Source organism: Cuculus canorus, chromosome 2 (assembly GCF_017976375.1).
Source record: "Cuculus canorus isolate bCucCan1 chromosome 2, bCucCan1.pri, whole genome shotgun sequence".
Classification (NCBI taxonomy): domain Eukaryota; kingdom Metazoa; phylum Chordata; class Aves; order Cuculiformes; family Cuculidae; genus Cuculus; species Cuculus canorus.
The window spans coordinates 150,177,558-150,193,509 of record NC_071402.1 but is presented as its reverse complement, the minus strand read 5'-3'; the positions used below and the strand labels follow the sequence as shown (position 1 = coordinate 150,193,509).

General features: G+C 36.5%; 1 protein-coding gene across 4 annotated transcripts in view; it reads right to left on the bottom strand.

Moving 5' to 3' along the window:
* Window positions 1-15,952, bottom strand: part of ESYT2 (extended synaptotagmin 2) — an 82,185-nt gene that overhangs the window by 40,139 nt on the left and 26,094 nt on the right. For all 4 annotated transcript variants that reach the window (XM_054058125.1, XM_054058126.1, XM_054058127.1 and 1 more), the window contains exons 2-6: window positions 12,662-12,703; window positions 11,601-11,735; window positions 9,699-9,775; window positions 4,016-4,088; window positions 3,105-3,194 (exon numbers count right to left, since the gene is read on the bottom strand). In XM_054058125.1, coding sequence (XP_053914100.1) covers window positions 3,105-3,194; window positions 4,016-4,088; window positions 9,699-9,775; window positions 11,601-11,735; window positions 12,662-12,703 — 417 coding nt within the window. The remainder of the gene's footprint in view (window positions 1-3,104; window positions 3,195-4,015; window positions 4,089-9,698; window positions 9,776-11,600; window positions 11,736-12,661; window positions 12,704-15,952) is intronic.

Below are 15,952 nucleotides of genomic sequence, written 5' to 3'. Positions count from 1 at the left end.
TTGGACATATTTTATAAGCCTATTAAAGTTTAAGTACCTACTTCACAATAATAAAATACAGTATTCAAGAAGTTTCATATAAAGTAAAAGCTCCTGCAGCATCAAACCCTTCAAGCATTACTAAGAAAAAGCAGACTGGTAAACTCATTAAACAAGTATGTTTGGAACTATTAATTTAGGCAGCATTGCCTTATATAGTCATCAAGGCCAGCAAACAGATGATACAGAGCAAGAGGAATTGCTGCCAGTTACTTTAGGCTGGAAAATATGAGAACAAAATCTAATGCTAGCTGCCAACTAACTCCTTTTCCCTTCTAACAAAAATATTGAAAAAAAGCTTTCCTTGGCTGCAGCCACTTGCCCTCTAGTAAGAGGACAGAATTTGGTTATTGCGATAATAAGCATTATTTTACATTTTTCTATAGAAGTTAGAAAAATACCAAGAAGACACACTGCTGTGAGGCGAGACGTATGCTCAGAAAAGAACTAAACATCCATGTATAACTGTCAAAATCATGGAACAACTTGATTCAAAGATACATTACATTCAAAGATACATACATTCAAAGCTGCCTAGAGGAGAAGGACCTGGGGGTGTTGGTTGACAGCCGACTGAACATGAGCCAGCAGTGTGCCCAGGTGGCCAAGAAGGCCAATGGCATCTTGCCTTGTATCTGAAACGGCGTGACCAGCAGGTCCAGGGAGGTGATTCTGCCCCTGTACTCGGCACTGGTGAAACTGCACCTCGAATACTGTGTTTGGTTCTGGGCCCCTCACCACAGAAGGATGTTGAGGTTCTGGAACGTGTCCAGAGAAGAGCAATGAAGCTGGTGAGGGGGCTGGAGAACAAGTCTTATGAGGAGCGGCTGAGAGAGCTGGAGTCGTTTAGCCTGGAGAACAGGATGCTGAGGGGAGACCTTATTGCCTTATTGCAGACATCTCCTAATGTTTAGACTCGTTTCAAAGAAATGTGTGGAAATCCAAATTTGCTTAATCCCAATGTACTTCCCCAACCCTTCCCAAATAAGAGTAATGATGTTTTATCTCTTTGACATGAACTATTTCATTTTTATAAAAATGCTTCACCCAAGCTCATATGGTTTCTTTAGACAGATGACGTAAGCCATATAAACAACAAAAGTGACAACGCAAGTTTTTGCTAGGCCATACATAAACACCTGTACAAGCCTACCTTTTCAACAAGTTAGCAAAAATTTATCATAGGACATTTGTTCAAAAGAATTGTGTTACTATAACGCAATTTCACTGCAGAAAATAACAACACACCTTCTAAAGCTGCTGAAGTAAAGAATTCACTCCCACCCCCCAAACCTTGAAGACTACATCAACTTATTTACAGTTGCAGACTGCGGAGGAAACCACACTCATCAATCTGAGACTGTTTCAAAGTGCCTAAACCCGTATACTTGCAATTTCTGACCTAGCACAGACTGAAACTGTTAAATCTTGAGATCACAAGTTCTGCTTCATGGATTTGTTCTAATTAAACAATCAAAGCTTCCAATAGGAAATACATCTTTAAGTAAGACATGGAAACAATTAATTTCTTTCAAGAAGTCTGTGCAGCATAAGAATTACAATGATGTTCACATTTTCTATTAAGCTCACTTACTGATACTTATTAAAGCAGTATTAAACTCCGAATCACTGAAACTGCTTTACAGACACACAGAAAATGTTCAAGAAATTTCTGCCAGCAAGTGTGTAATGTTAATTATGTTCTCCTTTATATTTTGCTAAAATAAGATTGTTGTATTGATTTTAAAACATCTGTTAACATTTCCTGATGCATGTGTAGACTAAAAAAAAATTTCCTGGAAGTAGTAAAACCTAGACTAGAACTACTGTCTTATTTTAAAAGGTTACTCATTCTTAGACATTGAAAATTACACTGCCTATCTACCTCTGTTCTTTCAACAATACTGCACAAGTTACTGACACACACTAGTGTCTGTCAGCCAATCTTACCTACAACACCCAGACTACCACAACCCAGCCTTTGAAGTGAAACAATCACTCCAAGGCGCAACAATCTACAGGGCCTTATCACAGCGCAAACTTCGATCACATACATCTATAATTTTAATGTAGAGGAAAGTGTTGAACTGAAGTTGTATGACTACAGCACCTGGGTTCCCAGCTTCCTTGCTGTGATTATTTGCTATCCTACCAGCCTTGAATATGCAGAACAGGTTGTGGTTTTCTTTTCTGTAAGAGCATTTCACATTTTTGAAGAACATGTTCTCCTCGGTCTTCTCTAAACTAAACAATTCCCATTCTTTTGTTTCATTCTTGAGGGTTAAGTTTATTCTCATCTCCCTACTTTGGGCACTCTCCAACTGGCCAGTATCTTTGTTGAACTGAAAGCATCTTGTGGGGTATCCTCTTGTTTATAGATGCCAGTCTAGCTATTTCATTTTTGTACTGGCAAGACCTTATTGGCTTACTTTTGTTTTGCTATTATTCCTGCTCAAATCTGCCCTTTGGCCTGGAACAGTCCAGTTGAATTACATGACACCCTCTCCCACTCCAACTTCTGCTACTGTCGTGATTGTTTTAAATTCCAATTCTATCTCACTCTGTACTTCATTCATTTTCATACCTCTGGTAAATGTAATGGAAATTGCCCCCTAGAATAAAGAATTCAACCATCATAGTGGGAAATCTCAATCAGACCCAATCTGATTTTAATTTGTAGTAACACTAGCATGGTTTTCAAAACAACCTTGCACAGATCTTGTGGAATTTTAACTTCGACTACGCTCACTTGCAGACTGTCATGAGAAACAGCAACAAAAGCTTTTTTACAAACAACCTAGATGGGATCTATTGATCTTCCCTTATCCAGAAGACCTGTAAGAAAAATTTGACAGCTTTGACAAAAGACACTTCCTAATTCCAAGGTAATTTTTCATTTTGGTTTCTTCTAGTATTCACAAAATTTGTCTACTATTTTTCTCAGAAAGTTCAACCAAACAGTAGCGATTTCCCGAATGCTTTAGCTGCTTAATTATCTTTCCATAATTTTCTGACTGCTTTCATTAGCACTCTAAATAGTAGAGACTTGAGATAGAAGTACTTACAGGTTTCCTAAGGAAAAAAAGGGACAGTGCTCCAATTAGGGGCATGTCTCCAATTAGTGGTTCCAAGATAACCCTCATAGTGCCATGGATCTGTGGACAGGGTGGAAAAAAGGGGAATGGAATTGACTTTAGTTAAATTTTAAATAAAATTTCTTCACTGGCAATACTCAAAGTTCCAATTAATTAAATTCTTGATTATGGCAGAATTTTATATGTACAGCTTTACACGTCATCTGACCTCCCAAAATTTAACACAAGCACTAAATACTCGGGCTTACAAATTCATTATGTTAATCTACAAGATTCTATGTCATGTTAGTGGTAATTTTGTTAAAAATATGAAGTACATTATCTATATAGCTCAATGTAAACAAATGAGGCAGAAAGCAATCTAATTGCATCCACAGATACTACAGCAAAAGTAGGTAAGTGCTTATAGATTAGTCAAGACACACAAAAAAAAATCATATTGATTTTCCTGACTAGAGAGAGATAACTTATCAGAAAGTTAAGGAAATTTGAGAACCAATATCACAAGGTAAAGCTACTAGTAACAAAAGCATCTAAACTAATAATTGCATCTAACACTGAAATATTAAAAAATCCAATTTTAAGCTTTGTGTTCCCTTTATGAGCCTACACATCACATGAACATTGGCTTGATGTGAAATTAGCTCCGCCTTTTCCAGTAGAAAATGTTTTAAATGCACAACAGTTCTAGATCTGAAAGGAATTTACCCTTTTCACTAAGTCATGTTACTGAAATTATTCTGCAATATCATTATTATGCAACTGAGAAAAAATAGCAAGCAATGAAACCACACAATTACTGGTTCTTTCTTATAAAGTATTTAATCAGAAAACGATTAATGTTCTAATATCAAAATCAAAAGAAAAAAAATGAATTTCACCTGTATACTTTTCACACCAGCTCTGCAGAAGTACCTCTTGATCTCCAAATCAATTTCACAGTTTCCAACAAAACTAAGACAAAAACGAAAGCAAAATTTCAATTTTATGGACTAAATTGCAATACACTGTTAGTTGTTTTGCACTGTCATGACAAAATATTTTGCATTTCAGTCTACGCACAAAAAAATACATGTTAAAACATTTCAACATATAACAAAGTCAAGATAGTTAAAAATATTAATTCCCTTCAAAATATCACTACTTTCATCCAAAACCACTCAAATTAATACAGAGATACATTACCATCTCCATCACATGTAAGAAAAACATGCAAGTAGCCTTACTTTTTGGGAAATAACAGAGCTAATTTCAGGAAAGCTCTACATAGGTCTCATTTGACAGTACAGTACCCAAATCCACTCTCATCTAATGTAATCATGAGAAGCGCTACACAGAGAGGGTTATTTTGCTAAAAATCATAAACATTCAGAGACTTGCAAAAATAGTCATATTTAGAAATTCAGTAAGCTGAGCATGCTGAGCTGGATGATCGACTAAGTAAGGTTTAAGTCAAGAACAGTTGACCCTTCTCTGAAGGGAGAAAGGAGGTAGGAAACAATTTAGAAAACAATATACTGAAAACAGAGCAAGTTTTTCCCTGAAAAATTCTTCCATACCATTTTGGAGAAGCAAAGTTAAGGGCTTGAAACTTTGCAGATGCTGCCCTGTATCTCAGGGTAGATTGTAAATAGAGCTTTTTTTACCATCTTTTATTTGACCCATGCTACAAGGCTAGGAGATTATTTGCACACAACTCAGATTCAGATTTTTGCAGCTGTTTTTTCCTGAAGCTCCATGTAGGTTAAACATGTATGGTTCGTGTTGAGCAGATCTTTTCCACTAACTGCTGCTGCTGGAAGCCACATGGAGTCTTAAACTAATTCTGAGGTTCAACAAGGGATTTAAGAAGAAAGCTTGAGACTCTGGTTTAGCAAGAGAATTGGCCAATGAGTCTACATAATGAGAGCTAAAACCAAAGCCTGATAGACTGAACACCAAGCCACAGCTAGGGACAGACTGGCTGGACAAGGAGACTGGCTAAGATATGGGTTATAATGAAGTGACAAATAAAATCTGAACAGAGTACCCAGTTAAGAAAATGGAAGGAGGAGTTAACTGGTGACGAGATAAGGCAGCTTAAAGCCAGACACTGCTGAGAGGTGCAGAAAAATTGTTTCTTTTACAGTAGAACTCAGGCTTCCTCACATCAAGTTCCTCAGATCTAGCCTGTACCATGGGAAACTGTTCAGCTGTGTTTAGGAGTCTCATAGCATCTTATTACAGAAAAGTCTGGGAAATCATGAAGTAAATGGAGTTGCTTTCCTCATGAGGCCATTTTAGGATCAAGCCACGATAAAATAAATTACTCTCACAACATGAGCAGAGCAGCAGGAACCCTGCCCCCCCAACAACTGATGGCCACAAGGTACTATCAAGAAGTACGAAAATGAAGGTGAGAGTTGCTGCACTCAGGATATCCATTACTCAAATCATCAGTAGCCTCCTGTGCTCTGTGTGATGGTGCTGTCTCCTGGATTTCAAGCAAATGCAAATCTTATCAGCCCCTTCAAAAGAAATAAACAGTAGTACCAAGACATTCTTGTAAACATCTGACACTGGATTTATTTTGGACTACTCAAAAAATAACACTATGCAGAATCATTTTGATACAATGACATGTTTGGGGAATATGAAGACAACAACATGACAGGGGTCTAGGTGAAAGTAAGGTGACCACTGCTGTCCCCGGAAAGAACACAGTGTGACTGTATAGTTTAAAAATAGGTATATAATTTTTAACACACAATGTAAAACGATGTAATTTCTATTTTTATCTAACTATATATAGAAATAGTAGAGATATATGTATATAAATACACATATATAATTACATAACAACATGACACAGAGAAGCAAGGTCAATTAATATCTGCAACTGAAACGTCAATCTTGGCATTTTATAGCATCAAAACTATTTGTGCTGTGAAGACTGGGAAGCAACATGCTCATTTGAAAATCCATAATAACATGATGACAAATTGAAGTAAAAATAGTAACAAACAACTTTTAACTTTATTATAAAGTTAAACATGGTTTTATCCCCTAAGATATTTGGCTGGGTCCATTAACAGTCAATGCCGTACAGGATTCCACTGTAACACAACATACAACTTCAAGGCTCATTTAGTAAGCAAATTTTACACATTCAGATCATAACATCCCTGAAATATTTATGACCCCTGTAACGTACAGATCCCTGAGATAGATTACAGTGTAATGAGGACAGTGTTGTAAGGACATTACAGCAGCTGTACTGAATCAGATGAGAAGCACAAGCCATGGTCATTGTAGCGCACAGAAGATACCCAGAAGAAACACAAGGAACAGGACACCCATAATTCCCAAATAACAATGATCTGTGGTTCTGTATTTCAGATCGTTTTTTTAGAAGGCCTTTAGAAGGTCTTTAGAAGGTCTTTTAACCTCATTTTTACAACTCTCTTCTCCAAGCGCAACAGTGGCGAGTTTCTCCATTCAAGCACAGTACATGAAAAAAACATTTCCATGTGTTCAAATCTGCAGCCTAAAACTTTCTTTTAGCATCTCTATTTTTTGTGTCATGAGGTAAAAAGCTCAGTTGTATGCTATTAAGAAATACTTACTCAAACTCTTTATCTTTTTTGGCTTTCTTTACTACAATTCACATTTAATTTGACAGTTTCTTGCTTTCTGCAGATTTGTAACCTTTAACTTTTCCTAAGTGCTTACTACAATTGTGCACTTGAACAAACGTAAGATTTCTATTTATTAACAGTTTATTTAGACTTCCTTTCCGTTTGCTCAAGTAGTTAGAATTTTTCCCTTGCACATCTTTGTCACCAGAAACTGGGCATTTAAATCATAACATGACCTTTGACAATTTTTTTAACATAAAACTCACCATCAGTAAGAGAAAGGTAAAGCACTCCCTTTGCAAATACGGTCCTGAAACTTAATCTTTATATACCTTTTCCAATGACTGCTTTGTGGATCAGCTGGTCAAGCAGCTTACAAGAGTAAAGTTCTTAACTGGATCCTGCATGATGCATAGGACCCCCGTTTCAAAAGGTTCTGGAAAATATCCTCAAGCAATGATCATAACAACTCAATATCCTTGCAGAAACAGTAAAAACTAAACCAAAACACACTCCTTTTGCAATTAAAATTAAAAGCAAAACTCAAAATAACTCAAGGGAGATGTAAAAAGTACTGCAGTAGTGTTTTGGAGACACGGTGAAACTACTTAAATGTACTGTATGGAAGGTCCAAAGCAAACGGATATACTCTGTCACAAACAAGTGACAGTAGAAAGGGCTAAAGGAAGCCACAAAGATGAACGAGCAAAATAAAAGATCATTAGAAGAATTACTATACTTAGTAACAATTAAATATATAAATAAAATAAAATCTTTCTTTCCCCACCCCTCTGTCCCTACAGCCCAGGCTTGGCTTCATACAGCTATTCTTACAAATGCTTAGAAAGTATTTAAGGAATGAAGGGTTTATAGAAAGCTCCTAACTTTACACTTAAAAATAAATTAAAATTAGAACAAACTTATTTAACTGGAGATTAAACCCCACAGGATAAGTACTCTGGAGGACAGACTTTTCTCCTGCAGTAAGACCAATTCTTACAACCTTGCAAACCTGAACTAAAGATGATTCCCTAAGAAACAGTTTAACATAACTCTGTTTCTAAATATGCCAAGAATATTTATTCCAGAAACTCCTGTTCCTCCATCCCACTACTACGGAAACAATCCCAGTGATAGACCCTTAGAGAATATACAAGGGGAAAAAAAAAAAAAAAAAAAAAGACATCAAACCATAACAATTGATACAGGGGTTCCATTGGTCTTACTCTGGCATAAGTATAAGCCTTTGGAAAAGAGCCCTTTCCCAACGAGAAGGTGTCAAGGGCATGTCCTAAATATGAAGGACTTCCTTTGATGGTAGCTTTGTCTAAGCCTTAATTGCGAGAAGCTATGATAGTCACTCCATAGCTCTCCTATTTCCATTTTCTTTCTGGAAGCCTATGCCACTGGCATAGGACAGGTTGTTAGAGTAAATCAGTACATAGGTGACTCAACAGGATTATTGTTATTTAAACCACTTCAAGGAAGTTATTTCAGTTTTTTAGACTGGATTCTAATCCAGCTTTTATCACTTCTTTAAGAAGGTTGAAATGTAATGCAGTGAGACACATGCATAAAGATTTCCTTCATGTCTAGGTAACAGGACACCATTCCTCAAATATTTGTACAAACCTATTGTCCTTTCTATGTTTATCTGTCCCAAACTACTTCAGGAAAATAAGCCAGAGGGAAAAAGAAGAATTAGATTTACCCTCTCCGCCCGCTTTGAAGGGATGAAGTGGTCTTGCAAGACTTGGCCCCTCAAATGTCTCAAAAATAGTTTCTCAAAACCAATTTGCACTGTGTCCACAACAGTCAGACCAGACTGTTTTCATGAGGGCCTAAGTCTGAAGAGGTGAGGTTGTTCTCATAGCTGCTATCAAAAATGGCAACAAACAGAAAACAGAAGGAAATTACTCCATTAGAGCTAACAGCATCCATCCAGTGAAACAAATTCTTGAGAGACAATCCTGCTGTATTTTGTCCAGCAACACCAATCCCTGATTTGAGTAGTTATAGTCTTCATACAGAAATAAAGTGATTCAATTCAATAAAGAATGGACCCTGCTCACAGACCTAGCTCTCACTCCCCTCTGAAACCAGGGAAAGGATGCAGCAGCATCCTCTCACTCTGGGCCCAACTTTGGCAAAGGAGCACAGATGTCAACATAGCTGAGTTTTAGATAAATAATTCAAAATCAAGAATAACCAAATTCAAACTTAGGAAGTGACTCTGAAAAAGAAAATCCGAGAGGTCTGGTTACTGCCAAGGAAGCAGCAAGAAGCCCAAAGGCTGTGGATCGTCGGTGACTGAGAAATTTGGCCTTTCCACAAGCTGCAATCTGGCAAAAGTAGTCATTGTTAAACATATCTAGGAAGGCAAAATATAAAAATATTGCTGGGTTCACTGAATGAACTTTCAAAAAACTCTGTAGCTACAGAGTGTGTTGAGAAAGACTTTGGCAAACATTGGGAGATCTATTTATAACCAATATAAAAAGAGTCATGATGAAAGGGCAAAGAAACCTGAAGCAGTGAAGCACAGTCACCCTGGCATTATAGAATACATTAATTTACTTTAGTTAGCAATACAAGCAAAGGTACTTCATAGCTATGACACTCCTCTTCTAATACTGTGTTTATAGAAAAAATTAAGTAACTGAGAAAAGTGAAAAATCCAAACATCTTATATCCCTATTTCAGCCTAGACTAAACTTCATGGCACAGTTTCATAACATTAAAAAAAAAATTCAAAGAGAGTGCTTTAGCTTTGGGAAATATTTTTTATTAACCAACACCACTTTAATGATGCAGGCACACTGATTTGATATAATATTTCGCTCAGATAAATGCTATTTACAGCATCCAGTTCCTTCTTCCATTCATCTACATTAGAACTAACTAAATTTGCGTACATGGGCACCACTGTAATTATGATAAAGTTTACCTGATTTGAAGATCCAAAATGATCTGCCTTTTGTCCACATTTTCAGTGTACACTTTTACACCATTTATCCGCAGAGGCTGAAACAACGAAGCAAGTAGAAGTTGGATCCTTCTACTGAAGTATACCACATTCCACTCTTAACTTCAAAATAAAGGCAAATATATGTATATACATCCCTGAAGTTAAACATTTACTATAAGCATTATTAAAAGGTGTAAAGAAATGCTATCATTTTAGCCCAAACTGGTTTTTCAAGGGTAAAAATTACCTTGCTGGGATCCACTCAACAACCACCCTTCGAGCAATTACCCTGGGTTTAGACTACTAGATTTCAAGACTAACCAAATGTTTATCATCAAGCTTTTCTTCTCCCACAAAAACTATTACAGAGAAATGAGGTTTATTGTCTAACACTCCCAGACAAAGCATTCTTTTCCATGCAACTAAAACAAGCCAAATTTAATTCCCCAAAAGGTAGCTACCTGAAGTGGAATTTAGTCGGAATGGATGGAAAATAATCTATAACCCCCACAAAAAGTTGTTTCAATAACTCTGTGCTTTCTTCTCTAGGTTGCTGTGCACACGTTTCCCCTCTCATAGAGAAACAACAGATAACTAAACATTCGCAAGACTCAAACAGTCATCAAATACTGGTGGGAGAGGACGACCTTACTTAGCACCACCTCCTGGTACATTTTGAGTTTTTCCTTCTGGAAAAAAAATGCCACATTTCTATTTGCATTTTCTATTTACTTTTTAGTAATTTAAGGAAAATGGATTCCTGTTGTGTTTGGGGCTCTGCAGCTCACAGGGTGCAACTCATTCAAATCTGCCATAGAAAGTAAGAATAAATGCTTCTCATGTTCAAGATAACTCGGGTCCAGCTGCAGGAACACACAGTGGTGTGGAAGCTAATTTAAACCCTACTTAAAACTAATGGTGGGCTTAAAAAGAATGCTGTTCTACTGTAACACAGTTGTATCTAGGATAGGACAGAGGCCCTATGTAAAAGGAGTTAGAACTTCTAAAAAAACAAAAGTACCATCACATAAAAGGTGCAGTAAAGTACAGTGAACTGCAGTATACAGAAAATAGAGTCACAAAGAGAAAAATTATTTCCCTCCAAGGCAACTGCAACTTAATTTCAGTTTTTCTAACATTCAAGGAAAGGTGGGAGGAAAAAAAAAATTTAAAAGCCTTACTTAAAATCCCATTTACGACAAGGAAGAGGAACACAAAATACAACTTCACAAAAAGCTGCCAAGCTACATCTCTATAGAAGTAAAGTTCTGGATGATACAGGTAAAAGTAATTCGTGGTGAACTTACTGTAAGAAGAGGTGACTTATTCTTAGCTTGGACTGGTCAAACAGACTCTTCTGCAGGCACGTGAGAGGTACATATTACAACCCTTCTTTCGTAGGGCCGAACAGAAGGTAAACACCTATCTGCTCCCTGATACTATGCTATGTGCAGTCCAGCCTTGTCACTGGACTCCGTACATAACATGATTAAAAGTTCATTTGTTACAAGAAAGGTAATTGCACTTGGACCATCTGGCAACAGAAGGATAATAGTCTCTGCTCACTTAATGCGAAGCATTACATGAACATTACTAAAATCTTGTTGCTATGAGCTCTTTACTTGACTAGAAGCTACTATATTTCCACTCTTCTCCTAATTGTCAGGCAAATTTCTGAAGCAGAGACCCCAGGAAAAAAAAATAATCAAAATGAAGACACTGCTAAAAAAGCCATGCATGTTTTTATTCTAATGTTACAACAGAAACCAGAATCAGGCTTACTACCAAGTGTTACCAAGAAATGTTTTTGTGTGGATTTAAACAGGCCACATGAAAACCGTAAGACAGAGTCTCTTAAAAAAACCTTCACCAGACACTGACCTGATGACCAATATTAATCTTTGTAAAACTGAAGGTACTAAGGTGGTTGTTTGCTCCTCTTACTGCTGGTTCTATGGTCTCCCGGAAGAGCTTTTCAATAAACTGGCAAATAAAAGGCCACATCTGTTTTACAGTCTAAGGAGAAAAAAAAAAAAAAAGATATCTACATGGAACACAAATTAACATATAACTAAAATATTCTTTAAGACATAGGTAAGAAATTTAGTACAGTTTTAAACATGTAAGTTTTCTATATGGTTCATTACATACATAAGAACTAGTTCCTTTTTACATGCAGGAAAGTTTTCTGGAATTCTCAATTATGTCTTTTATACATTTGCAAAAACCTGAGGAGGCACTGGAGGAGGATAAAAACAATGTTAAGACTTTTCCTCTTGTATCCCAAAAATGCACATGCTTTCACCACTGATGCCGAATGTTGCAGAATGGGGTGAAGAGGGTTATCTTATTTGCATGTAAAGAAAGGAATAACAGAAAATGGGTCAAATGCATTTCTTAAATACATGCATAAGGTTTACAAATGTAAAACACACAATATTTTAGTGTCATAACTGAAAAAGTAAATATTGTGGGGTTTTTTCTCACTATTTTCTAATTCACTCATGTTGTTCTATACCCTTTGAATGAAAAATGTTTCTTAAAAGCCCAAGCTACATGGATCTACATCTTCCATTTCACACATACAAATCAAAATGCAAAATTGCTTTATTTTTAGATTGTAGGTCAGGAACCTACAGTAACTGGAAAGCATCCCAGACAAGCAGAACATAAAAGATTGTGTTTACAGCTGCTATAACTGACACAATTATAGCTGTCATTACCTTAATGCCACTTAAAAGTCATTCTCCAAAGCTCACAATTTCAAGAAAATAGATTTAATCTTTCTTGTGACTAAATAGATCCACAACCAGAAGCTTGGAGTGTATAGAGTGCACAGAAAGTTACAACTGCTCTGTTCTCAGATTCTTGCCTCACTTTTTAATCTCAACTTTCCCTCCCCCTCCTTCCCATTTGCAAGTGATGCTAATGACTACTCTTACCTTGTTGAGCCATTCTGCCCTCTCTGTGTCCGGAAAATGGACCTGAAAAAATCACACCAAGAAAAAAAATTAGTACAAATACCAAATACTTTTTAGTTAATCATGTACGGTCATTTATAATACATGGAAAGCTTAGGGACCTCCCTATGAGCAGTGTTTACAGTGAACAACATACTAAGCAGGTAACAGTCTTAACACGAATATTAGAATTTAAGCAGATAAAACGTGAACTCACTTCTAAGCTACACAGATACAACTCCAAGCATATCTTTAGTAGTGGCATGTGGAATAAAGAATCGCTTTAACACCATAAACGAACCAAAAGAATAATAAGTATAGCTGACCCAGCTAATGTCAACCAAATTTACCTCGTGTTTCAGAGGCTTTTAACATGACACACGTGACTGCCAGAGTCCTGACTGCACTTCTACTTCCTTTCATTCATGCCAGATCTTTTGCAATATCAATAAATCATGGCTAGAAACATTTAATCAGTGAAGCTGAAGCTCAGGAATATGGATTTAAGCTCTACCAAAAGCCCTTCAAAAGACATTTTTAGCAATAAGTTTTCTTGAACAACTGCAGAAATCAGTCAGAGACAGAAGTATGATGGTATATACATGGATGGAAAGCACACATCACAATAGGATACCAGTTAAATGCTGGAAGAACAGGTGCACTTTTCCAGAAAGGAGACCATGGCGAGTAGCTTTACATCTTAAACACACATACACACAAAATAAAAACCTGAAGCAGTTCAGCAGAAGCAGAGTTAACAAACATTTCTTTAGAAAGCAACAGCTTCTACAACAAAATGCAGATCACACTTCTGAAACACAAAGAGCCTTTGAACACACTAAAAGACTGTGACCTACATATCTGACTGACTTTTTGTCTCAAACGAATTGTGAAGTCTTAATCTCTTCATAGCATAACAGATTCAACCACAGGTTTCAACAGCAGTACCTACTGGTTATTTTTACTACGCACATATCCCAAATGTGAACAGCCGGTTAAATACATACTTGTAAACTGTTTTTATCAACAAGTCAGATTTGAAAGCAAGCTCCATTAATGACTGCTTTGTTTAGTTTTGATTGTCAATGCAAGAATTTAATAAACATCAACATGTTCTGGAATGTACTCAAGTTACCTTCAGAGCAGTCCTTAATTTCATCTATACACCTATCGTTTAGCTATGCTGGAGGATTAGTCCCTACAGCATCATCAATATTGTCAGTTATTTCTCTGGTCTGTTTCTGTCTAAATATTCCCAGATCCATAACTTGTTTCAAGTACAGCACATATCTATCAAAACAATTATAAGTGGCACAAGAATGGCTGATGATCTGCTTGACTGTAACAAAAACATTCAATAGGATTTATTTTGTATAGTGAGTTCAAAGAACAGAAGTATTAATAATGGATGGAACAGTTTTGGAACCATGTAATAATATTTTATTTATTCAGAGTTGTTTTTTTAAGAAAATTATGGTGAGTAGAATGTCAGAAGTCCATACTTAGAGGGTTGTGTGAGGTTTGTTTTCCTTCGTAAAAATAAAAAATACTTTATTTTTTGGCATATGCAACACAAGTAATTACTATATGCACATATTTATAGCTGAACAGAGTTAACTCTCAACTTTTGTCTTTCACGGTTTTCAAGTTGTCAAAAAGTTAAAAGAATAAAAAGAACAAACACTATGTTACCCTTAATGCTAATCGCAACATTTCTATCTTTCTCCTAAAATATTTTCCTTCTGAATCTGCACATGGAATACGTGCCAATTCTCAACTAATTACTTCTCTCAAGCGTGGTATTTGACCAACACAAATATTTCATTCTGATGTGCTTAGAAGAACAATCAGTGATGTTCACAGGCTGGGAGTTCAAGAGCTGTTCCATACAGGGAAGAACGTGAACTACAGCCATTGTAATGAATGGCAACAAAATAAATTAAAATGAAACAACAAATTAAACACAGCGATGAAGGAAGGATAAGAAAATTCAGGGAAATACCAAAATCAAATCTGTCTCCTGCAAGTAATGCAAGACATAACAGAGTTACCATGTTCACAACTAATTTTTAACTTTTTGCACAAGTATCCAGCTGACATCAACAGGAGAGCCGCACTAGACTGAGAATGACTTCCCACCCTAAACATTATCTCAGCCCAGATGAAATTCATCTTCCTCCATAGAGTGATGCAGCTTCCCCCATTCAGGACAGAAACTCCCCAAGGCATACGCCAGCTTCTCTGCACTAAGCCCATAGCTACCATTCAATACATCTGACTGGAACAAAACAGGTTCTCCTGTTTTACCTTCTCATGCACCCACCAAGCACTCTTCACATTCAGTCCTGAACTATGCAGAATCACTTCAGATAGGTTGAGGAACACAGACACATATACTCATATCTAGCCATATACACCAATTTATTAATTTTGAACTTAATCTACTGTACAGTGTTTAAGAAACTGCTTAAGAAGACATGATTCTTATTTTTCCACAGATTTAATAATTACCTGTCCTTATACTGTGCAACACCTATCACGCTCCTACCATTATTTAAGTCAGTATTAGGTCATCTTAATTATAAAAGCTGAGTTTACTTCTACAGTTGCACATAGGCAACAAATAATACAATTAATTATATCTTCCATTCCTGTTTTTCCACCCTTTTCCATCCTTGCTTTCCTACTCATTCCACATCTTCCATGTTCAAGACACTTAAATTTTTTATCCAGCCAAACTTGAATCAAAAGTTAAGCTTTATTTAATCTTTAGATATTTCACAACCAGGTAGGCTGAACGCAAGGCATAAACACTTATCAATCAATCTATTTCCATAAATTTTTAGCCTGATATAGGGGACTGCAATATTAACAGCAACATTATATTTTGCTTTAAGAGTTTTTGATATCAAACACAACCTTAAGCAAAGACAACTGGGGAAAACCTGAGAGACAGAAGCCAGTACTCTGGATCAGTTAAGACTGACGCAAGAGCATCGTGGCAACTGCACTAACATCTTATGGCCAGAAACAGAAATCAGACTAACTGATGTGCGAAATCCGTTAACTCCTGTATAAAATCTATTAGACAAGCATGATGGAAGGAGACAGAAGTCAAGATTTCAGCAAAGACAGTCAAAGACCAAAAGCATTTTCTACTTGGTTTCTGTTATTTAATTGCTCATGCAGGTTTCATGAGCAATGCCTCATTTCAACTACTTGGTGTAGTTATTTATTATTCTAAGGAAGGTATAACCAGAGAGAACTGTAAAA